Source organism: Budorcas taxicolor, chromosome 10, assembly GCF_023091745.1.
Source record: "Budorcas taxicolor isolate Tak-1 chromosome 10, Takin1.1, whole genome shotgun sequence".
Lineage (NCBI taxonomy): Eukaryota > Metazoa > Chordata > Mammalia > Artiodactyla > Bovidae > Budorcas > Budorcas taxicolor.
In genome coordinates this window covers 7,251,690-7,278,680 of record NC_068919.1, presented here as the reverse complement: position 1 = coordinate 7,278,680, position 26,991 = coordinate 7,251,690, and the positions used below count along the sequence as shown (strand labels likewise).

Genomic DNA, 26,991 nt, shown 5'->3' with positions numbered 1-26,991 from the left:
CTCCTGCATTGCAGGAAGATTCTTTACCATCTGAGCTACTAGGGCCAGACCAGAACTTCATTCAGTCTTAGAAACAGTCACTTATCTTTAGTAAAAATCATGGGAACAGGGAGAAAAGAGAGTTTTTATCATTAATTATATGCGTCCTGGATGCCACCTAGGCACCAGACCCGATGAGAAAAGAGGGAGGAGGAGAAAGGAAGTCTGGAAAACAGATCAGGAGGCCCAGGAAACTGTGGCTTTTGTTTGGAAAAGAGACTCGAGCTGTAGCAGAGACATGTTCACTGGAATATTCAATCCACTGGCATTAGGGGCCCAACGTAAGTTCCCTGCCCAATGCTATGGATTCTCTACTCACCAGACTGGCCTGGAGGTGTTGTTAACGAAAAAATAGAATAAAGTACAAAAAGAAAGCACGAGAAGCTACTAACGCTAAATGTTAATATCGGGCTGGACAAAAGTTCCTTTGGGTTTTCTGTAAGATATCGTGACAGAAAAATCTAATTGAACTTTTTGGCCAAACCAATACTAACACTAAATGTTAATGGAATTTAATGAGCCACCACTGGTGGAATTTCACCTATGTGATGGAAATACGGCTGGTTTTGTCTTCCTCCCCAGTTTGTTACAAACTGAAACAAACATGTTTTTCAAACCGTATTACTTTTATGTTCAGAAAAAGAAAACTAACATACAGAGACAAGTAAAATAACATTTCACCACTTCAGAATCCACAAACATGAAATGCATGGTCCTGAAATGGACTAGGGAGGATGCAGGCTTGCAGTGGGAATTAGGGATGCCCTGAGGTCATGAAATTAAAAGACGCTTACTCCTTGGAAAACAAAATCATGACCAACCTAGATAGCATATTGAAAAGCAGAGACATTACTTTGCCAACAAAGGTCCGTCTAGTCAAGGCTATGGTTCTTCCAGTAGTCATGTATGGATGTGAGAGTTGGACTGTGAAGAAAGCTGAGCACCAAAGCATTGATGCTTTTGAACTGTGGTGTTGGAGAAGACTCTTGAGAGTCCCTTGGACTGCAAGGAGATCCAACTAGTCCATTCTGAAGGAGATAAGTCCTGGGATTTCTTTGGAAGGAATGATGCTAAAGCTGAAACTCCAGTACTTTGGCCACCTCATGAGAAGAGTTGACTCATTGGCAAAGACTCTGATGCTGGGAGGGATTGGGGGCAGGAGGAGAAGGGGACGACAGAGGATGAGATGGCTGGATGGCATCACTGACTCGATGGACATGAGTCTGAGTGAACTCTGGGAGTTGGTGATGGACAGGGAGGCCTGGCGTGCTGCGATTCATGGGGTCCCAAAGAGTCGGACACAACTGAGTGACTGAACTGAACTGAACTGAACTGAGCTTGTGACCAGTGAGGGTAAAGATCTGGAAGGAAAAACTGCAACTTCTAGAAGTGCTGGGGAGCCAAGCAGCCAGTAGCTTTGGCTCTGATGCTCAGCCGTGCCTCTTACAATGGCCCTGATGTCATCAAAAAACCTCCCAAGTCATCTCTTAAAAACTGAGATAATTTCATCCACCTCGCAGAAGAGATGCAAGAATTGAACAAAGATGTGATTGTGAGTGAGTGTGAGTACCTAGCAGAGCTGCCACACAATGTCTTCTTTTATATCTTTTCAGGAAAGCTGGGACTAATACCTGGTCACCCAAGCCCCTCCATGGTTGAGCCTGCAGAATTGTATCACATGCAAGAAATAAAGCTGTCCATCTTTAAAAACAAATATACAATACGGCTTAATGGTGCAAGCAACCCAAATGTCCACTCACGGATAAGCAAAAGGTGGTATCTTTACAAGGGAATCTTATTCGACCTTAAAAAGGAAGGAAATTCTGATACATGTCGCAACTTGGTTGAGCCTTGAGTACATAGTCACAAAAGGGAATATATCGTATGATTCCACATAGATGAGGTACCCAGAGCAGTCAAATTCAAAGACAGGAGGAAGAAAGGGGCTAGGAGAGGAAGAAATGAATGTTATAGTTTATAGAGTTTCAGTTTTGTAAGATGAAAACATTCTGGAGGTTGGCTATATAACAAAGTGAATGTTCTTAACACTATAGAACTGGACATTTAAAAATGGTTAATGGGGACTTCCCTGGTGGTCTGGTGGTAAAGATTCCATGCTACCAATGCAGGGAGTGTAGATTTGATCCTTGTTCAGGGAACTAAGATCCGACATGCTGCACAGTGAGGCCAATAAATAGCTAAATAAATTTAAAAAAAAAAATAAGAAAATTAAAATAGTTAAGATGTACATCTTATATTGAATATATTTTACAATTAAAATATCTAAATAAATTTAAAAAGCAAGTTTAGACACATATAAATTTATTCATTGTAGTTCTGTTTATAATAGCAAAGGGTTAAGAACAATTTGAGCTTCACAGGTAATGCTACTGCTGCTGCTAAGTTGCTTCAGTTGTGTCCAACTCTGTGCAACCCCAGAGACAGCAGCCCACCAGGCTCCCCCGTATCAGGGATTCTCCAGGCAAGAACACTGGAGTGGGTTGCCATTTCCTTCTCCAATGCATGAAAGTGAAAAGTGAAAGTGAAGTTGCTCAGTCATGTCCGACCCTCAGCGACCCCATGGACTGCAGCCTACCAGGCTCCTCTGTCCATGGGATTTTCCAGGCAAGAGTACTGGAGTGGGGTGCCATTGCCTTCTCAGCAGGTAATGCTAGTGGTAAAGAACCCGCCTGCCAACGCAGGAGTCATAGGAGATATGGGTTCAGTCCCTGGGTGGGTCGGGAAGATGCCCTGAGGGGGGCATGGCAACCCACTCCAGTATTCTTGCCTTGAGAATTCTATGGACAGAGGAGCCTGGTGGGCTATAGACGATAGGGCTGCATAGAGTTGGACACAACTGAAGTGACTTACCATAAGCATACAAGGATAATTTAAGTGCCCATTAGTTGGAAACTAAAGAAATTATGTTATGTTCTCACCACAGTCCATTATGTAACTGTAACAAAAGAAGAAACTCTCTCCGTGTGCTTATATACTTATATATAAAGGAAACTGCTTTATACTGGTAAGGGAAAAATGCTAAATATAGGACAATGTGCTGACGTTCAGTCCCAGTCATGTCCGACTCTTTGCAACGAATGGACTGCAGCACACCAGGCTTCCCTGTCCGTAACCATCTTCCAGAGCTTGCACAAACTCATGCCCATTGTGTCAGTGATGCCATCCAACTATCTCATCCTCTATCATCCCCTTCTCCTCCTTCCTTCAATCTTCCCCAGCACCAGGGTCTTTTCCAATGAGTCAGCTCCTTGCATCAGGTGGCCAGAGAATTAGAGCTTCAGCCTCAGCATCAGTCCTTCCAATTAATATTCAGGTTGATTTCCTTTAGGAGGGACTGGTTAGATCTCCTCACAGCCCAAGGGACTCTCAAGAGTCTTCTCCAGCACCACAGTTTAAAAGCATAAATTCTTTGGTGCTCAGCCTTCTTTACAGTCCAACTTTCACACCCATACATGACTACTGGAAAAACCATAGCTTTGACTAGATGGACCTTTGTAGGCAAAGTAATGTCTCTGGTTTTGAATATACTATCTAGGTTGGTCATAACTTTTCTTTCAAGGAGCAAGCGTCTTTTAATTTCATGGCTGCAGTCACCATCTGCAGTGATTTTGAAGCTCAAGAAAATAAACTCTGTCACTGTTTCCACTGTATCCCCATCTATTTGCCATGAAATGATGGGACCAGATGCCGTGATGTTCATTTTTTGAACGTTGAGTTTTAAGCCAACTTTTTCACTCTCCTCTTTCACTTTCATCAAGAAGCTCTTTAGTTCCTCTGCTGTCTGCCATAAGGGTGGTGTCATCTGCATATCTGAGGTTAATGATATTTCTCCCAGTAACCTTGATTCCAGTTTGTGCTTCATCCAGCCCAACATTTCACATGATGTACTCTGCATATAAGTTAAATAAATAGGGTGATAATATACAGCCTTGATGTACTCCTTTCCCGATTTTGAACCAGTCCATTGTTCCATGTCCAGTTCTAACTGTTGCTTCTTGACCTGCACACAGGTTTCTCAGGAGGCAGGTCAGGTGGTCTGGTATTCCCATCTCTTTCAGAATTTTCCACAGTTTATTGTGATCCACACAGTCGAAGACTTTGGCATAGTCAATAAAGCAGAGTAGATGCTCTACTGGAATTCTCTTGCATTTTCTATGACCCAATGAATGTTGGCAATTTGATCTCTGGTTCCTCTGCTTTTTCTAAATCCAGTTTGAACATCTGGAAGTTCTCAGTTCACATGCTGTTGAAGCCTAGCTTGGAGAATTTTGAGCACTACTTTTCCTAGCATGTGAGATGAGTGCAATTGTGTGGTAGTTTGAACATTCTTTGGCATTGTCCTTCTTTGGGATTGAAATGAGAACTGATGTTTTCCAATCCTGTGGCCGCTGCTGAATCTTCCAAATTTCCTGGCATATTGAGTGCAGCCCTCAATATAGGTATATACTATTTATTGTATAAAAAGGACGAAGGAATACACTAAGGGTATAATATATTTATGTTTGCTGTTTATACATAAAGAAGCTCTGGAAAGAAGAGAAGAAATTTATAAGAATGGGTATGTATGGCAAGGATAGCATGAGAGCCAGACAATAGAGGGTAGGGGTGAACGGGAAATGTTTACTGGAAAACATTTACTAATTTGTAAATTCTTGGACCATGTGAATTTATCATCTTTTCAAAAAAATAAATAATTTGTTTTTTAAAATATATATTTTATTGTTGAGAATAAAAATTATTAACAACTTATCTCAATTAAAATTGGGATGTTAATATCAAGATACAAGGTTTGTCCAATTTAGGCCCATTTCACAAAGGATAGACTACACAGAAGAACTGTACAAAAATGATCTTCAAAATCCAGATAATCAAGATGGTGTGATCACGCACCTAGAGCCAGCCATCCTGGAATGCAAAGTCAGGCGGGCCTTTGGAAGCATCACTATGAACAAAACTAGTGGAGGTGATGGAATTCCAGTTGAGCTATTTCAAATCCTAAAAGATGATGCTGTGAAAGTGCTGCACTCAATATGCCAGCAAATTTGGAAACCTCAGCAGTGGCCACAGGACTGGAAAAGGTCAGTTTTCATTCCAATCCCAAAGAAAGGCAATGCCAAAGAATGGTCGTTGTACTCATCTCACAGTCTAGGAAAGTAATTCTCAAAATACTCCAAGCTAGGCTTGAACAGCAAAAGAACCGTGAACTTCCAGATATTCAAGCTGAATTTAGAAAAGGCAGAGGAACCAGAGATCAAATTGCCAACATCCATTGGATCATAGAAAAACCAAGAGAGTTCCAGAAAAACATCTATTTCTGCTTTGTTGACTATGTTATGTGTGAATATCCTGTTCATTATACATAGACATCCTAGAAAGAGTAGAAAAATGGCAAATTTTTGCAGCAGAACAATTTTGGGAACAAAAAAGAGGAAAGGAAACAAGAAAGGAAGGGAGCATAAGAAATAAGGATCTTTGAAGGTAATACCTAGATTAACTGTTGAATAAGTAAAGCAATAATCATTTTTCTAAACAGCAGGAAATAGATCCTCCAATGTACCTTTCAATGTACCTTTCAATAACCCTTTGAAAATTTTTCCACATAACTTTCCAATATTCTAAACCATACTTTTATATAAAAGTACTTAATACACTAAAACTAACAGCCAGTGTAGCAAGTTATCATAAACTCCTGGTGAATTATATTATAGTTTGTAGTGACATCTTTTTTAGTCCTGTTTCCAGCAGATTGCTGACATGGTTGCTTGTAGAGTTCTTTAAAATCGGTGATGACAAAGATGAAAAGAAAGTGGAAGTGGTTTTACTGACTTATCTTGGATGCTATTTTGGTTTGTATCCTTATTCACAAATAAAAGTAAAGGGGAGTTTCTAAGCCCAAATTGGACATCCTAGAATATAGCTCTAGACTGCACACAATAGCAAGGGTAACTCATGTTTTGTCAAACCTAGTTTATCACCGACTTAGCTACTAAGCAAATCAGATGTTTAAACAGTTCTCATATTTTTGCAATAATTTATTAATGAGAAGCAAAGGATAGTAAATTCTTTGGAGGCAAAATCAATGTCCAGAATGTGGGAAATATGACATGTGTTTTACTTACAAGCAAAACATCCTCTGTCTGAAGCACAGCAGACTGTCTCCAGACATCCTGGGAGCACCAAGTTGGCTTTCCTTTGAAGCAAAAGATAGTCATGCTTTTTTTCTTCTGTGTGTGTCTTTCCTTCTTTCCTTCCTTCTCTCCCTCCCTTCTTTCTGTTTCTTTCTTTCTCTTTCTTGATTTGTTTGATTAAATACAATTTACAGTCCAAAAAACTACAAGGGAAAGAGCCACACATGGACTGAACTAGGAAAATTTTTTGTTATGCATTATCAGTATATTCTACCATTATTAATGATTGCACACAGGAAAAATACAGCTGTTACACTCTAGTTGAAATCTATTATATTGTTACAATCAGTCATGGGTTATGCAGTGGATTTCAGCTTGCTGTATACACCCCAGTTGGTTGCTAAATTCTCTGATGTTATCTAATAGTAGAGAAATGTAAGATTATGCTGGATACAGTTCTCACTGCTTTTAAAGACGAGGCAAAGAGTAGATAATCAAAACACAAACACCAGGTTAAAAAAAAATTATGGCCATTTCAAGAACCAGGAATCTTAAGAAGGCAAAATAGTAATCAGATACCTGAAGACAGAAATTATGTTTCCTCAGAAGAACCTCACAGCCTTGCATTTTGCAGTGGGGACAAATCGTTTATCTGCTGTGGATTTCTTGCTTAATCAGAAAGTCAGGATGGATACTGCTGATGCAGTAAGCCCATCATGTGGCAGAATGGATTCAGTTCAGTTGAGATCAGTCGCTCAGTCATGTCCGACTCTTTGCGACTCCATGGACTGTAGCACGCCAGGCCTCCCAGAGTTGACTCAAACTCATGTCCGTTGAGTTGCTGATGCCATCCAACCATCTCATCCTCTGTCATCCCCTTCTCCTCCTGCCTTCAATCTTTCCCAGCATCAGGGTCTTTTCAAATGAGTGGCTCTTCACATCGGGTGGCCAAAGTACTGGAGTTTCAGCTTCAGCATCAGTCCTTCCAATGAACATTCTGGACTGATCTCCTTTAGGATGGACTGGTTGGATCTCCTTACAGTCCAGGGGACTCTCAAGAGTCTTCTCCAACACCACAGTTCAAAAGCTTCAATTCTTCGGTGCTCAGATTAGAGCATAACTATTGTAAGGGGGAAATCTGGTCACTTGGGTTGTCTTTTCTCCACACACACACAAACTGTTTCCGTTGACAGTATTCATTTTGGAAAGATCTCTTTAAAGAATATGCATGTCATGTGCTCTTTGTATTTGGTGACAAAACTGTTTCTTCAATACCAGTAGGACTTAGGCTTTTTCTTATTGCGCATGTTGACCTTATGTCCAGTAGCATGCATTTGTAAAGATAAAATGGCTGCCCAGAGGATCAGTTGCATAAGCCAGAGGTGAGGACTCTGGTTCAATGTGGGCAGCAGCTCCAAGTCTGGAGAAGAGGCCAACAAGGTAAATGGAATTTCTGACTCCAGATATGGACAAAGGCTCCCAGGTGGAGGGCAGGCGGTGCTCAGAGGATAATACAAACATCTACTCTCAAAGCTGCTTTCAGTTCAGTTCAGTCGCTCAGTTGTGTCTGATTCTTTGTGACCCCGTGGACTGCAGCACGCCAGGCCTCCCTGTCCATCAGCAACCCTGGAGCTTGCTCAAACTCATGTTCATCGAATTGGGGATGCCATCCAACCATCTCATCCTCTGTCATCCTCTTCTCCTCCTGCCTTCAATCTTTTCCAACATGAGGATCTTTTCCAGTGAGTCAGTTCTTCACTGACTCAGGTGGCCAAAGTATTGGAGCTTCAGCCTCAACATCAGTCCTTCCAGTGAATATTCAGGACTGATTTCTTTTAGGATGGACTGGTTGGATCTCCATGCAGTCCAAGGAACTCTCAAGAGTGTTCTCCAACACTACAGTTCAAAAGCATCAATTCTTAGGCGTTCAGCTTTCTTTATAGTCCAACTCTCACATCAGTACATGACTACTGAAAAAACCATAGCCTTGACTAGACTTTGTTGGCAAAGTAATGTCTCTGCTTTTTAATATGCTGTCTAGGTTGGTCATAACTTTTCTTCCAAGCAGGAAGAATCTTTTAATTTCATGGCTGCAATCACCATCTGGAGTGATTTTGGAGCCCCCCAAAATAAAGTCAGCCACTGTTTCCATTATGTCCCCATCTATTTGTCACGAAATGATGGGACTGGATGCCATGATCTTAGTTTTCGAAATGTTGAGCTTTAAGCTAACTTTTTCACTCTCCTCTTTCACTTTCATAAAGAGGCTCTTTAGTTCTTCCTTGCTTTCTGCCATAAGGGTGGTGTCATCTCCAGATATGAGGTTATTGATATTTCTCCCAGCAATCTCGATTCCAGCTTGTGCTTAAACTACCACACAATTGCACTCATCTCACACGCTAGTAAAGTAATGCTCAAAATTCTTCAAGCTAGGCTTCAACAGTACGTGAACCATGAACTTCTAGATGTTCAAGCTGGAGCATTGGAGCATCGAAAAAGCAAGAAAATTCCAGAAAAACATCTACTTCTGCTTTATTGACTATGCCAAAGCATTTGACTGTGTGGATCACCACAAACTGTGGAAAACTCTCCAAGAGATGAGAATACCAGACCACCTGACCTGTCTCTTGAGAAATCTGTATGCAGGTCAGGAAGCAACAGTTAGAACTGGACATAGAACAACAGACTGGTTCCAAGTAGGAAAAGGAGTCCATCAAGGCTGTGTATTGTCACCCTGCTTATTTCCCAGCATACATCTCAGTAATCTGGGGTGTGTTCTTTTTTTTTTTTTTTTGCTTCTCCATACCTGAACTTTACTGAAAATAAGAGAAGACAGTAATGCAGTTTCAGTGGCAGCCCAAATTACTACTAAAGGTGTATGCACTGCAAAATGGAAGGCCCCCACAGAACCTCATTCCTTGTTATTGATTTGTATGCTATACGTTTATCAAACTGTCCTCCAGGTTCACATATACAATTGATCACAAGAAGCAAATAAGATGTTCTGAGAAGGCTTACTTTTTGGACGGCACATTTACAGACATTATAGATGATTTTTTTAATATGTAGTACCATGTTTATTGGATTACATACTTAACCATTTAATGTACAATTGTAGTACTGTTTTTATTAGGGTCTGTTTTAGTTTGGGCTGAAATATACCATAGGCTGGGTGCTTTCCACAACAAACATTTATTTCTCACAGACCTAGAAACTGCAGAGTCCCAGATCAAGATCGTAGCACTTCCAGTGTCTCGTGAGAGCCACTTCTGGTTTTATTCACTCTCAGTGGAGAGCAGAGTGAGGAGTTAAGCTCTGTGTCTGTTTATAAGGGCACTAATCCCATTCGTCAGGGTTCCACTCTCCTGACCTAATTACCTCCCAAAGGCATGATTTTCAAATCCATCACATTGGGGATTTGACTTAACATATGAGTTATTGAGGGACACAAACATTCTGTCCAGAGCAGGAGCCTATATTTTTAAAAAATGAAAATGTATCAATGACAGAGTTTTTGAGTGTTGGGTACCTGTCTCATTTCCCCTATAAACCCTGTGGGTTTTCTTGTTTTGATTGTTGTTTGCCTTCATTTTAAAAGAGATTTATTTAAGAATTTTTTTTCAGCTTTGTTGAGGTATAGTTGAAAAATGAAATTGTGATACATTTAAACTGTACATAGTGACGATTCAGTGCGTGTATACATTGTGAAAAGATTCCTCCCATCTAGTTACTTAACACACGCATCATCTCATTTCTTTTTTTGGTGAGAACATGTAAATTCTATGCACTTAGCAAATGTCACTTGTATAAAAGTCTTATCAACTAGAGTCACCACATTATAAGATCCTTAGACCTTATTCATAGATTTTTTTGACAGGGGTCAAAGGAAATAGAAAAGCAGACACATGAACTTACAGGTAAGGATCCTGAGGCTTAGGGTTAGCTAAGCTGAGCAAGACTGCAACCTTGGAAGTGGTAGAGACAGAGTCTGAGGTCAGTTTGAGTCTACAGATGATGTTCGTAATGTCTGCTCTGTAGACTTCTTAAACTTGGGGCCTGGGGCTCAGGTCTCAATTTTCCCCAAGTCACAGCCCTTCATTCCCTCCTCCTGAGATAACCAGTGCTAACTGCTAGCTAGTTCCTTTCCCGCTTGTCTGCCTGCTCATCTGGTGTACAAGTCTGTGTGTCCCAGCATCACTGCGGGTCAGTAGGTCTTGAGCAGAATCTCAGCCTCTCTTATGCACATGTATGTGCATACACACACTTACATGGTTTCATATAGAGAGTGTATTTTAAATAGTTTATACATAAGTAGATTCTTTTAACACTTCAGTCTTCTCTGGGTTTCCTTTTTTGGCGTAGCTTCCTCTTCTCCAGTAACTACATTTAGGAATGTAGGCCCTGTGTGTTTATTTCTGTGCTTTCCTCTTGTTCATATAATCATATCCACATTGCTATCTTCCCCTGCTTACCCACGTACAGTAGATCTAGATACATGCATAAACACATGTGAGTGTTCTTGGTCATTGCTTGTTTCATCCAGAATGGGATTGCATTATATTTTCTCTGCATCTTATTTCCCACATTTACTAGCCACCTAGTGGAAATCTCTCCAACTGTTATAGCCCTAATTAATTACTTTTAATGCCACATGATGCGGTGTGACTGTTCCCTGATTTCTTCAGTATTCCCATGTTGATGGACATTTACTTACCTTGTTGTCAGTTTTAAGGGTTGCAATTAATAACCTTGTTTAGATAACATTAAGTCCAGAAATTTATTTTCACAGGATAGAGTCCCAGGAGTGGGATTGCTGGTTGTATTTAAAATTGTAATAGATATTGCCAGATTGTTTAAATTGAAATGGTTTCATTTCCACTAATATCTTAATAGAGTACCGTTTTTGGTCCTTGTTGATTTGCAAGGATACTTCATATATTACAGAAAGTAACTATCCGCATTAAGCTACATTTTAAAAATCTATCATTTGTTTACTGACTTTGCTTATCAACTTGTTCCCTTTATAACTTTTGAATCAAAACACTATACATTATCATCCAAATTTTCTTCTAGTATGTTTATTGTTTGTCTGCTGTTTTTGTATGTATGATATGATACAGGATTTAATTTTGTTTTTTTCCAGATGATGAATCACTTGTACCTGTATTACTGGTAAATGTGTTCATTTTCCCCATACAATTGAAATATCACTTTTGCTGAATACTGAACCCTCTCATTTCTTGATCTTCAGCAGTTAGGTGTTTACCTGGCTTTTGTTGGTTGAGATAGTGTGGTGGCTCACTCAAGTGATGGGTTCCTTTCCTCTCTTTTCTTCAGGAAGCATGGCTTGACAGTACTTCACCTTGCAGCCTGGTCTGGAAGTCTCGAGAGCGTGCTCATGTTGACTCGAGCTGGAGCGGACCAGAGAGCCGAGAGGCAGGCAGGTATGTGGATCACACCGGGACACACGCCCTCTCTCATGTCGCAGGAGGGGGAAGGCTGCAGAGTAATGACCGGCCCTCCCCTGGCTCTCTTTAGGATGGCATGAATGCCATCCACTCTGTCACTCAGAGCAATAGCGTGCGCATCGTGGACCACCTCATTCAAGATCGGTACCTGGAAGACCTGGGCCAGCCTGATGAGGTGTGTTAGCTGTGGGTCTCAACCCCACTAAATTGCACTGTCTTCCTGTCGCGGCTGCAACTACCAGCGCAGCCGGCACAGACGGACCGGCCCTGCGGCTGACTCCTCCCGCACTCTGGCAGACCACAGAGCAGAAGGCAGTGATCGGTGCTGGCGGTGGCCTCGGCCCCTGCATGCGGGCAAGGCAGGAAGCAATGAAGGAGCAGTCTCTACTCCCTCATCCTGGCCGCGGGGTGGGCCGGACCCACCCTGTGTGGGCGTGCGCATCTTCCTCTGGAGGCCTGGCCTCTTGGGAATGCACCTGACCCAGGGCGGTGCTGCGATGGGCCGCGGAGTACACGGCGCTTGCACCATACTTGTCTCCAGTTTCTTCTTTTCAGAAGAAGCATGGTAATAATAATCACAGCTACAGTGCTCTAGCGGTAAAGAACCTGCCTACAATGCAGGAGACACAAGGGATGCGGGGGTTTGATCCCTGGGTCGGGAAGATCCCCTAGAGAGGGCACGGCAACCCACTCCAGTATTCTTGCTGGAGAATCCCCATGGACAGAGGAGCCTGGTGGGCTGCACACAGTCCGTGGGGCCGCAGAGTTGGGCATGACTGAAGCAACTACGCACCACTTACTGAATGTTTGTCGGTGTGCTTGGCCCAGAGGAAAGCTGTGTCCACACATTATTTCAGTGAGAGCTCTAGAGCTTGGCATATAGGGATGCTTAACAAATCATTGCTGAGTGACTTAAACTGTTAATCCCCATAGTAATCCTATCATGAAGAAATATTTTTATTTATATTTGAGGAAGTCGAGGCTCAGAGACACTGAGTACCTGGTCTGAGGTCCCAAACTGGAAGGTGACAGAGCCAGGTTTGAATTCAGATCTGGTGACTCCAGTCAATACACTGTACTGTCCCCCTTCTCGGAGGACCGTGGGCATTGCCCATGCGCTAGGGAGTAGGCCTTTCTAGGCTCTTTTCACAAGGCAGTATCCTCTGTGGGGTTGGCATTTGGATTTCAAATGGGACCTCCTCTTCACTGTGCCTGTTGAATTTCATTCTCCACTGAAGACTCTCTAGAAGTTAATCAGGAATGTTCATTTTATTTCATCTCTTTTAGGAAACTTTCACATTTTTTTACCTCAATCTTAAAAATAATAACAAAAAAACTTTTGACAAATGAAGTCTATAAATTTCTTTCACTTCTTCTAAGTACGACTGAGCAACTAAACATTTTATAGCTTGGAGGCAGACAGACTTGGGCTGAGGTCTGGGCATATATTAAATATGTGGGTTTAGGAAGTCCTCCAACTGCTGAAGTCCTCAGTGTCTGCCTCTGTGCATTGGGAATAATAAAACCTATTTCATGGTAGCACCAAGGCATGATTTTGAGGGATGTCTTGACCTCCACGTCTCTTTTTATCAGCAATATCTCCATTCTTTGATGTAAATGATTTTCATACTTCCTCAATCTTATGTACAGATACCTCTGCCTGTGAGCAAAATGGCAAGCCATTCTCTCACCTCTTTGCAGTCAGACACCAACCTTAAGCCATTCCCACGTAGCAACATCAAAGCAGCCATTGCCGGGATGCTTAAATGAGCTAATAACTACAGAGCACTCAGCAAAGAGCCTTGCACAAGGTCAGTGCTCACTGAATGGTAGCTGTTTTAACAATTATTATAGGGTGAAACGCTGTCTGGTTTCCTCAGGCTGACAACCATCATCAAATAGCATTTAATGGCAGGATGAAGAAGTCAGACACTCCAGTTTCATCCATGCTACCTGGGAGTGTGGCCTACGACTGAATTCCATTCAATTCAAGTCAGCAGATGTGTGTTCATAGCCTGTTTTGTATGAGACCCAGGACTGTCTTCCTTTTCAGTGGGCTCTGGATGCTTTCATGGGAGACAGCTGTGTGTGAGGAGGATCAGACAGGCTGAGGCGGCTCAATGACCAAAGCAGGTTTACGGGGCGCCTTCCCCACTTCTGCAGCTTCTGCTGGCCTTCCTGTCTGTTATCTCTTCAGCTGGCTGAGTTTTCCCTGTCCCACTCCTCTCCCTCCAAGTCTGACCATTTTTTGGGGAAAAGACTGACGAACCCTGACTATGCAGAGCCAGGTGTTCAGCTGAGAGATCCTAAAATGAAGCTGCAATGAGAACCATATGCAGAATGAGCAAATCATGAATCCTCTGGGTCATCTAGGGAGAGGAGTCTCTGAGTCCCATTCCTAAAGAAAACTGGATTCATCCATGGGAGAGACAGTCTGTCCTTTGCCTGAGATCTGTGAGTGGAGTCAAGGATATTAGCCAAAGCCAGTGGGAACCGGGATCCAGAGCTCGGGGTCCACTCATTCATTGTTGGTACCACACGTGCACTAGCTTAAAGGTACTGTGGAGCTCATGAAATGCACTGAATGGAAAAGCCTGCTCCACCTTCACAGCGGCCTTTCTTGCCCCCTTTCTTATCCACCGAAACTGACTGAGAGCCTGTTCACCTGCCCAGAGTTACTAATCCTTCTCATTAGCCTTGGAGGGAACTCCACAAGCTCACAAGGAAAGCCGAACAGGGAGGAGGTTTTTATTAATCAAGTGGATTTAAGTAGGCCCAGAAGAGATTGGGTAGGACGGTAGAGATGAGGGGCACTGGGCAATATGTGGAGGTTTCTCCCAACTCTGTAGCTCTAAAATATATGTGGCCCCTCCAGAGGAGAGAGATGAGAGCAGCCAGGAGAAGTTAAGGGTTAAGTAGTCTAGATATTTTGACTCTATATGTTAACTTCCACCTAGTGATCAAAAATAAGGACTCAGACCAAAAGGTCTGGAGAGGGAGGGACACTAAAGGGAACAGCCTCAGAGGCCACTCATGTATCTTTGGATATTTACAAAGTCTGGTGGTGCAACATTAGGTTGGTTTCAGCTGTGTAAAGAGGAACTTTCATTGGTTTAAAGGAATCTTTACAGGAAATCTCTAGAGGTCCAAATGCAAAAAAAAAAAAAAAAAACACACACTCATCCTTGTTCAAAAGGCTGGAGATAATGAACATGAGGGTCTGAGAAGACAGTTTCCTCTGTGGACCTGTGGTCCACACTCACAGTTCAGTTCAGTTCAGTTCAGTTCAGTCGCTCAGTCATATCCGACTCTTTGCGACCCCATGAATCGCAGCACGCCAGGCCTCCCCGTCTATCACCAACTCCCAGAGTTCACTCAAACTCACATCCATCGAGTCGGTGATGCCATCCAGCCATCTAAGCCTCTGTCGTCCCCCGTCTCCTCCTGCCCCCAACCCGTCCCAGCATCAGAGTCTTTTTCAATGAGTCAATTCTCCGCATGAGGTGGCCAAAGTACTGGAGTTTTAGCTTTAGCACCATTCCCTCCAAAGGACAACCAGGGCTGATCTCCTTTAGAATGGACTGGTTGAATCTCCTTGCAGTCCAAGGGACTCTCAAGAGTCTTCTCCAACACCACAGTTCAAAAGCATCAATTCTTCGGTGCTCAGCTTTCTTCACAGTCCAACTCTCACATCCATACATGACCATTGGAAAAACCATAGCCTGGACTAGACGGACCTTTGTTGATAAAGTAATGTCTCTGCACCTGTTGCCTCTCGTCTGGGGAGAACTGACCCAGCGGCTCCCTTTCACTGCAGTTCCATGACTTAAGAAGCAACGCACTGCTCTTCCAGCACTTTTTGCTGAATGTTCTTTTTCTCTCTCAAAATCCAGTTATGTAGGGACCCACCGCTTTCCCCTTTTGCTGAATTCAGCTGTGAATTCCTCGCAGCAGGGTGAAGGGAAATTTCATGAGGAAGGTACGCCCAGGAGGCACCGGGGCTCTTCCTGCTGGTCTCCACCGGCCTTCTCTCCTGGGAGGCCCTCCAGGACACCCTCTCTGCGGTCCGTGGGAAGGGATGGTCAGGTTGGGCTTTGGGTGCCCAATTAATGGCTGTTTGTGACACTTTTACTCAACTTGGTAACTTGTCAAAATAACCCTGCTGCTGCTAAGTCGCTTCAGTCGTGTCTGACTCTGTGCGACCCCATAGACGGCAGCCCACCAGGCTCCCGGGCCTTTTTTTTTTTTTTTTTTTTTTTGGCCTGCGCAGTTTGAGGGATCTTAGTTGCCCTTCCAGGAAAGGAACCAGCAGGGAGTGAAAGCTGGAGCCCAAACCACTGGGCCCCCCGGGAACATCCAAAGCTCCAGTTTTAAACAGGACACGGCTATGAATTTTTCCCAAACGGCAGAATCTTCCAGAGTGTACATCTTGGACGTGCACGGTACAGACAAAACACCTTTGCGCCCAGCACGCAGTTCAAGAAAAAGGAAATTGTCAAACTTCGAAAACCCTCAATCCACCGAAGGGAGGAACCACGCGCATGAATTTGGTGCCAATCACTTGCTATTTTCTTTTTTCTTTTTCAACTTAAAAGCAAAGTCTGTGACAGAAATCAAACTCGGACATACACGTACACAAAACCTCTGAAACCCGGGCCCCCGCTCGGTGCGGCGTGTCGATGCCCGCCCGGCCGCCCGCCGCTTCGCCCCCTAGTGCCGACCCAGCACTTTCCTTTCCGGAGCGGAAAGGCCGCCCACTTGCCTTATTTGCATACCCACCGCGCCCGGCACACCGTACAAGTTTAAAATTATAAAACTTCAAATTTTCTTTTACCTATGTGTTCTGAAATTAGACCCTTGTTTAGAGAGTAATCTAGAAATTTTTGCTCAGGCACTGGCTCTCGGCGTTAGCTAGTCACTCTCACTGATGTAGGAGTTCCTGTTACCCGAGCTGTGACTTAGGCGGCTGGAGGGTATACTCTGGTTTCTCTTCAGACCGTATAAATCTTTCGCCTTTTACTAAAGATTTCCGTGGAGAGAAACAACTCTGAGTCTTAAACCAATTTTTTGAGGCCTTGTTTCGGCAAGGCTACTGATACTAGTTAATGAAAGAACTGTAACATTTCATTAGGAGAGTTAAGTCAGATCGTGTAGTGTAAAGTGTTTGGTTATAACGTGGGAGACTTGTGTTTGATCTCAGGGTGGGGGAGATTCTCTGGAGAAAGAAATGGCTACCTACTCCAGTACCTTTGCATGGAAAACCTTCTATGAGGAGGACTCTCTTCCACGGGGTTGCAGAGTTGGATACGATTGATCCACTTCCTTTCATGAATGAAAGTAAGCTTGTTAAGGTGTGTATTTTTTCCTAGTCTTGGGGGATTATGGTAGACTCCCCACGGATTAAAATGAAAATGAATGCGTGTTACCTTTAACTTAGTAAGTTCGTTTTGTCAAAAAGTCGGTTCTTCGCATCATGTGGCCAAATTATTGGAATTTCAATTTCAGCACCGGCCCTTCCGGTGAAAATTCAGGACTGATCTTTTTTTTAAGATGTTAGGTTTTCTTACTAAGAGACTCTCAAGAGCCTTTCCCAACACTATAGTTAAAAAGCATCAGTTTTTCAGTGCTCAGCCTTCTGATATAGTTCAATTCTCACACCTATACATGATTATTGGAAAAGCATGTGTTTGACTAGATGGACGTTTGCTGGCCAGGTTAGTGTCTCTGCTTTGTAATATGTACTAGGTTGGTTATATCTTTTCTTCCAAAGAGTGAGCGTCTTTTAATTTCATGGCTGCAGTCACCATCTGCAGTGATTTTGGAGCCCCGCAAAACATTCTCGGGCTGATTCCGCATATATTTGCTCTGAAGTGATGGGACCAGATGCCATGATCTTAGTCTTCTGAACGTTGTTTTAAGCCAACTTTTTCACTCTTCTCTTTCACTTTCATCAAGAGGCTCTTTAATTCTTCTTCACTTTCTGCATAAGTGTGGTGTCATCTGCATATCTGAGACTGTTGATTATTTCTCCCGGCAATCTTGATTCCAACTTGTGCTTCATCCAGTCCAGCATTTCTCATGATGTACGCTGCTGCTGCTGCTGCTGCTGCTGCTGCATCGCTTCAATCATGTCTGACTCTGTGCGACCCCATAGACGGCAGCCCACCAGGCTCCCCTGTCCCTGGGATTCTCCAGGCAAGAACACTGGAGTAGGTTGCCATTTCCTTCTCCAATGCATGAAGGTGAAAAGTGAAAGTGAAGTTGCTCAGTCGTGTCTGACTCTTAGTGACCAGGCTCCTCCATCCATGGGATTTTCCAGGCAAGAGTTCTGGAGTAGGGTGCCATTGCCTTCTCCGCATTTATCGTGTAACTGGGAGTTTATGCTTCTGACTGCCTTATAAGCAGGGTGATAACATACCGCCTTGACCTACTCCTTTCCCAATTTGGAACCAGTCTGTTGCTCCATGTCTAACTGTTGCTTCTTGATCTGCATATAGATTTCTCAGGAGGCAGGTAAGGTGGCTTCCCATCTCCTGAAGAATTTTTCCACAGTTTGTTGTGATCCACACAGTCAAAGGCTTTGGCGTAGTCAATAAGGCAGAAATAGATGTTTTTCTGGAACTCTCTTGCTTTTTCAGTGATCCAATGGACGTGGGCAATTTGATCTTTGGTTCCTCTGCCTTTTCTAAATCCAGCTTTTCTAATCACAAGTGATTAATGAGAAAGCGTATGTTTGTTTTCCTTATTTGAATACCAGACCACCTGACCTGCCTCTTGAGAAACCTGTATGCAGGTCAGGAAGCAACAGTTAGAACTGGACATGGAACAACAGACTGGTTCCAAATTGAAAAGGAGTGCGTCAAGGCTGTATATTGTCACCCTACTTATTTAACTTATATGCAGAGTACATCTTGAGAAACACTGGGCTGAAAGAAGCACAAGCTGGAATCAAGATTGCTGGGAGAAATATCAGTAACCTCAGATATGCAGATGACACCACCCTTATGGCAGAAAGAACTAAAAAGCCTCTTGATGAAAGTGAAAGAGGAGAGTGAAAAAGTTGGCTTAAAACTCAACATTCAGAAAACGAAGATCATGGCATCTGGTCCCATCACTTCATGGCAAACAGATGGGGAAACAGTGTCAGACTATTTTTGGGGGCTCCAAAATCACTGCAGATGGTGATTGCAGCCATGAAATTAAAAGATGCTTACTCCTTGGAAGGAAAGATATGACCAACCTAGATAGCATATTCAAAAGCAGAGACATTACTTTGCCAACAAAGGTCCGTTTGGTCATATGGATGTGAGAGCTGGACTGTGAAGAAAGCTGAGTGCCGAAGAATTGATGCTTTTGAACTGTGGCGTTGGAGAAGACTCTTGAGAGTCTCTTGTACTGCAAGGAGATCCAACCAGTCCATCCTAAAGGAGATCAGTCCTGGGTGTTCATTGGAAGGACTGATGATGAAGCCATGAGAAATTTCAAAAATATAATTCAAGCACGTTATAGAGAGAAGAAAGTTGCATAATGAAAAGACACAGGAAAGCAAATGTGTCCTCCACAGGCATAAGGGAAAACAGATAAGCTAACTTATTTTTAAACAGGAGCAGGAGATATTAATTGCTGTGTTATTTATAACAATGAAAGATTGAAAGGAAGTTACATGCTTAATAAGGAGACTCATGAGATAAATTATGGTATATGCACATATTGGAAAAGCAGGCAACCATCACAAACGACTTTTTAAAATAATTTCAATAAGGGATACGTACAGTAGTAAGTTCATAGAGATACGGTGAAAAGGTGTGTTGAGGAGGAGGGAATAAGGAATTACTGTTTCATGTTTGGGAACACATGTAAGAATTAAAGATTTTAAAATTAAAAAAATAAAAAACTTTATACAAAAAAAAAAAGGAATTACTGTTTAATGAGTATGGAGTTTCAGTTCAGGAAAGATAAAGCTCTGGAAACAGTGTGAGAGTTATGTACGTGGTCAATATGCTTCATGCCACCGAAACCTTACATCTATTTTGACACAATAAAAAATAATTTCAGAGATTTGTAAAAATGAAAAAGTGCTTGTAACATTTAAAACCTTAGGAAAAAACACTATCTAGCTGAGCTCAATTTATATATAAAAATAGGGAAAGAGAAGAAAATGCATTGGTGATGTTAAGAATGATAACATCTAGATGGAGGGATTAGAGGTTATTTTTATTGCCTTCTTGATGCTTTTCTCTATTTTGCAAATATCCTACATTATAGTGTATAAAAGGAGTGTCAGCTTTTAATTCCTTTCTGAAATAACCATTAATAATTAACTGAAATAACCAGTAATAATACAAAAAGGACAAGAGTGTCTCAGAGAAATAGATGAAATCACAAGAAAATCACCCATCTTATACCTCCCACCAAAAGAAATTCTGATGTGAAGACATTTCTAAAATATTAACACAGAAAGGAACACTGGTTGCGATCCAGCCCAACTCCTAAACCAGGGGGAGGAAGCGACTTCCTCAGTGTCACACAGCGGGGCAGTACCATCCAGTCCAGGACTCTTCCTTCAAGAGCACAGGGCCAACCTGTTTGGGATGTTAACAGAATTAATATCAAAAAGCATTCACTAAAGACCCACTTTTAGGCGGCAGTGTGCCCCTCTGGAGGCTCATTATCTAAGATATGGAAGGTACACTGACAGACTGATCAAAAGTCTATACCAACATGGAACAGAGACAAGTGCCACACACCAAATACTCATAAAACCTCCCTATGGCAAAACTGCTAGAAGGCTACAGGGCAGGAAATGCGCCAAAATATTACGAGAGCTCTCTTTCTTTGGGGGGATTAGAACCAAATTGTAAGTTTTTAGCTTATTTATGTTTTCTTCCTTTTATACACTGTGTGTATTCCTAGTCTAACAAAAACCATCAATGATGAAGAGTTTGATACCCTGGGTGGCAGTCTAGCAAGCCTCGTTCGCTGGAGTGGAGCTAGTGAAACCAGAACCACTTGTGAGTTCTGTCCATGTGGAGAGAAAGATGCTGCCCATAAGAAAAGATCTGGGGCATTAACATAGCTGAACACACATGTATGTTTAATAACAAGGGGGATTTTTCTTCCCCCTCACTTTTGGGATAGTAAAAGACCAGGGAGGAGAATGGTCCCTGGGGAAGGAAGGGACGGACAGGGAGTTAAGTCCCCATTCAGCTCAGGGCACCAGTGACCTCACAGGTTGGCGCTGGAGCAGAGATGGGCATCAGTGCTCCGGCTTCACAGATGAGGAAACTGAGGACTACCCAGTGGGTAAGTGCAGGCAGCCTCACCATTCATGGCCGCTCCTGACCTTGGAGGGGGCAGCCAGGAAGGAGGGAGAGGTCCCGAGGCTCATGGGTTAAGACGCCTCTCTCTCAGAGTTTTCCTTCCCACTCCTGGCCTCTGGAGGAGGGCAGCCCATCCCACAGCAGGGCCCAGTGCAGACAGCACCCACCCCCATCCTCTTAATTCTTCCACCTCAACATTTCCATTTCTAGCCAGTGATGGATGCCTTCTATGGAGCATTTGGTTCTGCTCCAATGACTGAATTCAGGGTGATTTAAAAAAATTTTTTTCAAGAGGTCTCTTTTGCCTTTGGGCAAAAAGAAGATACATTTACTGTCTGTCATACAGAAACAAAGCTTCCTTCTCGGTGAAAAGGGTTCCCTGCCAACTACAACATTTCACACTGGGGGAGTAGCTTTTGATTTAAAGAGGCTCTGGTGATTTACCGCCGAGCTACAGTTTATCTATCCGAAGCACTGGGCCTGTTAAATGGGAACAGTTTAATAACACACTGGCTGAATCCCAGCTGTGTGTTTGAAAAAGACAAAATATGTGTGTGCAAGTGGGAGTGAGGGTGAGAGGAGGAAAGGGATAAAAAATGAATGTGCCTGTTCCTCCCAGGAACCTTGAACTTGATCAAAACTACCCCCAAACACACTGAGTTGAAACAAGAAAATTGACTGTCCAGGTTCTGACTTGCTGGCTTACCTGATTTAAGATATCAACGTCATGCTGTGCACTTATAAGCTGTTCACCACTGTGACAAGGTTGTTGAGAACAGCTAAATGAAGAGGGGACGCCTTAGGCTGCAGAAACAAATGACAATGTCAAATTCAAAAAATCCTGGCTTCAACGTTCAGATCAAAAAGTGACTCATTCCAGCAGATAATCCCCTGAACACTGACACTGCCCAGCATGGTGGTGAGCCCCTCAGCAAGTCTTCAGCAATCATTTTCCTGCCAAGGCCGCACAGCTAACCTGCTCACTGGGAACCCACCCTCCTGCATCATTTATTCTAGAACTTGATTCTGAGCACCTACTATTAGCCAGGCTCTTTTCAGGACGCTAGCAGTTTAGTCAGCATCCCAAAAAAGAGCCTGGCCTATGAATGAATGGAAACTGGCTTTTCCAGTAGTCATGTAGGGATATGAGAGTTGGACCATAAAACAGGCTGATCACTGAAGAACTGATGTTTTCTAACTGGGGTGCTGGAGAAGGCTCTTGAGAGTCCCTTAGACAGCAAGATTGAATCTGTCAATCCTAAAGGAAATCGGACCTGAATTTTCATTGGAGGGACTATGCTGAAGCTGAAGCTCCAATACTTTGGTCACCTGATATGAAGAGCTGACTCACTGGAAAAGACCATGATGCTGGGAAAGATGGAAGGTGGAAGAGAAAGGGAGGACAGAGGATGAGACGGTTGGGTGGCATCACCGACTCAGTGGACATGAGTTTGAGCAAGCTCTGGGAGATAGTGAAGGACAGGGAAGCCTGGTGTGCTGCAGGCAATGGGATCACAAAGAGTCGGACGCGACTGAGCAACCAAACAAGAACAAGGGGTTCAGTGGTGAACATGGCCCAGCCTCAGGAATCTTTCACTGAGTAGGGAAAGGAGACGCTGATTTTTTTTTAAAGTCACAAATATGCGGTTACTAATTGTGTTAAGTACCTCGGAGGAAATCTGCAGAGGGGTAAGACAGCATATGTGGGGGTGGGCCGAACTTTCCGGAGGTCAGAAAAAAAACTTTCCTGAAGAACTGACGTCTAAGCTCAAATATGAAGACTAAGAAACTACTGAATAGCTTAATTGCGGGACTTCTCAGAGCCTTCAACGAGCTAAAGTGCAGTGGGAATAACCACAAGGAGGAAACAGCAGTCACAGTCCATACTTCCTGACTTGCCTTGAACTAGGGCTTTTTCTCCCTAGGGCGGGTTGTGGGACTAACAGCCCCTTCACCTAGGGTCCGTGCTCAGCCCTCCCACCTATGCAGTCTGGCCACCGTGTATTCACTGTGTCTGCTTTCCCCCCTCGTTGTGGCTAAAATGCCTGAATTCCCAGCCACGCACTGGTCACCTCCACCGCGGGCTCCTTACCAGCTCTGGCAAGCTCAGTGCTCGCCTCCACACTCGCACACAGCCTCTCGCTGCCTCACTCCCACCCAGCTGCCCCTGGTCCCGGAGGCTCCAGAGAAAACACCCCCCTGGGGGTGGACAAGGCAGCCGCCAAGAGGGAAAAGGCGAGGAGAACACAGCGAAGGTGTGAGAGTGAGGTGAGGGGCAGCTAGTGGGGAGGGCGGGGTTGGGGCACAGGGAGGACAGAGCAGGGAAGCGGGTGCCGTGAGAGCCTGTGGACCACAGGAGCTGAGCTGAGAGGAGAGAGAGTGGCGAGAAGGGGTGCAGATGCCTCGAGGGTGAGCGCAGAGGACGGCGCGGTGCTGCTCAAGCAGAGACGATGACGTCAGCATCAGCAACGCACATACAACACCTCCTCCTGGCGCTACTACTACACACTAGCGTCCCCAATAGTTCAGTTCAGTTCAGTCGCTCAGTCGTGTCCAACTCTTTGGGACCCCACGGACTGCAGCACACCAGGCTTCCCTGTCCTCCACCATCTCCCAGAGCTTGCTCAAACTCATGCCCATTGCGTCAGTGATGCCATCCAACCTCCATCCTCTGTCCTCCCCTGCCCCTCCCACCTTCAATCTTTCCCAGCATCAGGGTCTTTTCCAATGAGTCAGGTCTTTGCATCAGGTGGCCAAAGTATTAGAGTTCAGCTTCAGCATCAGTGCTTTCAACGAATATTCAGGACTGATCTCCTTCAGAATGGACTGGTTGGATCTCCTTGCAGTCCAAGGGACTCTCAAGAGTCTTCTCCAACACCACAGTTCAAAAGCATCAATTCTTCAGCGCTCAGCTTTCTTAATAGCCAACTCTCACATCCATACAGTTAATATTCTCATATCCCCAACAGTTAATACTGTTTAAAGGCTGACAGCTTTTCATTCACAACCACCCCAGCAGTTAGGTTTTCTATTCCACACTTTACATACTGAGAGAGTCAATTCCTAGGCAGGTTGAGAAGTCCTGAGGAAGAAAGAAGGGCCTGGGGCTCTTGAAGAAGAGATAGGGGCCTGGAATTCTCAAGGAGGAGGAAAGGACAAAGTCTTTTTTTTTTCTCTACATTCCTTAGTCTTAGTCACATAAAAGGTTTTTTTCTTTAAACTCAGAACTGATGATTACACAACAAACAACACAGCTTAAACTCTGTACTAAGGATTATATAACAACAATGTATCCTGCTTGAGGACAGTTTCTCCTTCTGGAAAACCTTCTGACTAATCCTATTATCTTAAAATGTATGTCATGGGAGTAGGTCTGGTAAAATCTTTAGATTGTTAGTTCTAATCCTGTCATTTTAAAATGTAAATTGTGGGAGTGGGTCTAATAAGATCTTTACAACCTTGAGGCATTCTTTTGATTCACTGTAATAATTAAAAAGCAGACTGGAAGAAGCACAAGCTGGATTCAAGATTGCCAGGAGAAATATCAATAACCTCAGATATGCAGATGACACCACCCTTATGGCAGAAAGTGAAGAGGAGCTAAAAAGCCTCTTGATGAAAGTAAAAGAGGAGAGCGAAAAAGTTGGCTTAAAGCTCAACATTCAGAAAACGAAGATCATGGCATCCGGTCCCATCACTTCATGGGAAATAGATGGGAAAACAGTGGAAACAGTGTCAGACTTTATTTTTGGGGGCTCCAAAATCACTGCAGGTGGTGACTGCGGCCATGAAATTAAGAGGTGCTGACTCCTTGGAAGAAAAGTTATGACCAACCTAGATAGCATAGTCAAAAGCAGAGACATTACTTTGCCAACAAAGGTCTGTCTAGTCAAGGCTATGGTTTTTCCTGTGGTCATGTATGAATGTGAGAGTTGGACTGTGAAGAAGGCTGAGCGCCAAAGAATTGATGCTTTTGAACTGTGGTGTTGGAGAAGACTCTTGAGGGTCCCTTGGACTGCAAGGAGATCCAACCGGTCCATTCTGAAGATCAGCCCTGGGATTTCTTTGGAAGGAATGATGCTAAAGCTGAAGCTCCAGTACTTTGGCCACCTCATGCGAAGAGTTGACTCATTGGAAAAGACTCTGATGCTGGGAGGGATTGGGGGCAGGAGAAGAAGGGGATGACTGAGGATGAGATGGCTGGATGGCATCACGGACTCGATGGACGTGAGTCTGAGTGAACTCCGGGAGATGGTGATGGACAGGGAGGCCTGGCATGCTGCGATTCATGGGGTCGCAAAGAGTTGGATACGACTGAGCGACTGAACTGAACTAAACTGAACACTAGCAAGGGGGGCAGTCTCTGTCCCCCTTCAGATGTCTATGTCAGAAGCTTTCTCTGCCCCTTTTTATACTTTAATAAAACTCTGCTACACAAAAACTCTTGAGTGATCAAGCCTGGTGCCTGGTCCAAAAGCTAAATCTTCTTCTTTGGAGATCCTGAATCACGTAAGCTATCAATTCAGAGGCTAAATCACCTCCTGAGGCATCTGAGCTAGGAAGTGGCAGAGACAGGATTCGAACCCAGATCTTCCTGACTCCAACATCAACACCAGCCTCCTTCCCACAGGGGTAGATGGATGGAAGAAAGGTGTAGTGATTGAGCAAAGAACGCAGCGGTACTCAGAGGAGGAGGAAAGGAGGGGCAGATGGGACCTAAAGCTGTGTGCATCAGACTGTCCAAGGGTGAGCAAGGGCAGTAGGAGACAGATGGGGTGGAGGGGCAGGCTTTCCATACACACCTCTTCTGCTCTGGGAGGACCTGGTCTCTATGACACCAAGCATGAAAAAAAAGAACAGATCCCTAATCCCAGGGACATAGGGAGGGCCCTTCCTGCTGGGACTACCAGCCTTGCTGTGGCCCCAAACCCTCCTGAGAAACAGGAGGCATCCTTGGATAGAACAGGCAAATTCAGAGCCTCTCATGCCATTCTCCAAAAACTACCAATCCTGGTTTAAATCACAACCCTTCTCTCCGGTTAATATAATAAATGGCAATGGCTTAAGCAAAATCAGAGCAAAGAATATTCTCCCAGGAGAAATGAAAGTAGAGTAAAAAATAGCATCTAATTCCAGCACAGATGGCCTTTGTTAATTCTGCCAGGGCCAACTTCAGAAAACCTAAATCAGTACAAATGACTGACTTTCAAAAGAAAAACAAAATCGGTCAGTGAAGGGGGAAAAATAATCCTTCTCCTTCCTATTAACAGCAGCGTCATCATTTTCCCAGACTGATAAATTTAATACAAGAATGGCATCTCCAGACACATGAGAAAGTTTAACTGTGGCAAATATAAATATTTAAAACACAAAGATTTCATTTTGTTCAGGAACTGCAACAACTTTCTAAAATTCAGACCTCAGATTCTATTTCTTATGATTAAAACTCAGTCTGCAAAAGGAGTTGATCAGCCCTCCCAGAAAGAATTCCTCCTTTGTGGTCACCTGTTCCTCCCCTCCCTCTTCCAAGCGTATCTGCAAGCAGCAGCTTACAGCCAAGCCTCACAGAGCTGGGATCAAAGTCCATGTTATCGCTATAGACTCACTTCCATCTTCTGGTGCAGATCAACATTCTCATTGAGAAGAAACCTGACAAGTAATGCATGGCCATTCCGGGTTGCTGTCTGCAAAGCACTGATATTGATCTGTAAGAGACAGGTGGAGAGAGAAGGCAGGGAGGGATTCCCATTAGAATCCAGCATGATTTCTGGTGTTCTTCTCATGGTTATCAATGAATACAATGGGACAATATGACTCTTTTAAAGAGAAAATCCAATGTGTTTCTGATTATTGGGTGGGGAGTGCTCTTTGCTGCTTCTAGGTGAAGAGTCAGGTCCTAGGCATGCCTCAGGCACATATGAGTTAAAGCCAGGAAGTATAAAGGGAACTGGGGCCAAGTCTTCTCTCTATATACCCTGCTAGATTATATTCTTTGCAGCCAAAGATGGAGAAGCT

The 26,991-nt window shown here is 43.6% G+C and overlaps 1 protein-coding gene and 1 non-coding gene across 2 annotated transcripts in view; one reads left to right on the top strand and one right to left on the bottom strand.

The window, feature by feature from the left end:
* ANKDD1B (ankyrin repeat and death domain containing 1B) overlaps positions 1 to 26,991 on the bottom strand; it is an 83,437-nt gene that overhangs the window by 9,891 nt on the left and 46,555 nt on the right. Inside the window, 4 exon segments of the mRNA XM_052646832.1 lie at positions 16,292 to 16,490; positions 21,683 to 21,717; positions 21,720 to 21,780; positions 26,583 to 26,681. Of these exon segments, the coding sequence (XP_052502792.1) occupies positions 16,292 to 16,490; positions 21,683 to 21,717; positions 21,720 to 21,780; positions 26,583 to 26,681 (394 nt within the window).
* Positions 16,632 to 16,747, top strand: LOC128054920 (U5 spliceosomal RNA). Its single transcript, XR_008200062.1, has one exon. It is a non-coding gene; the product is annotated as a U5 spliceosomal RNA (small nuclear RNA).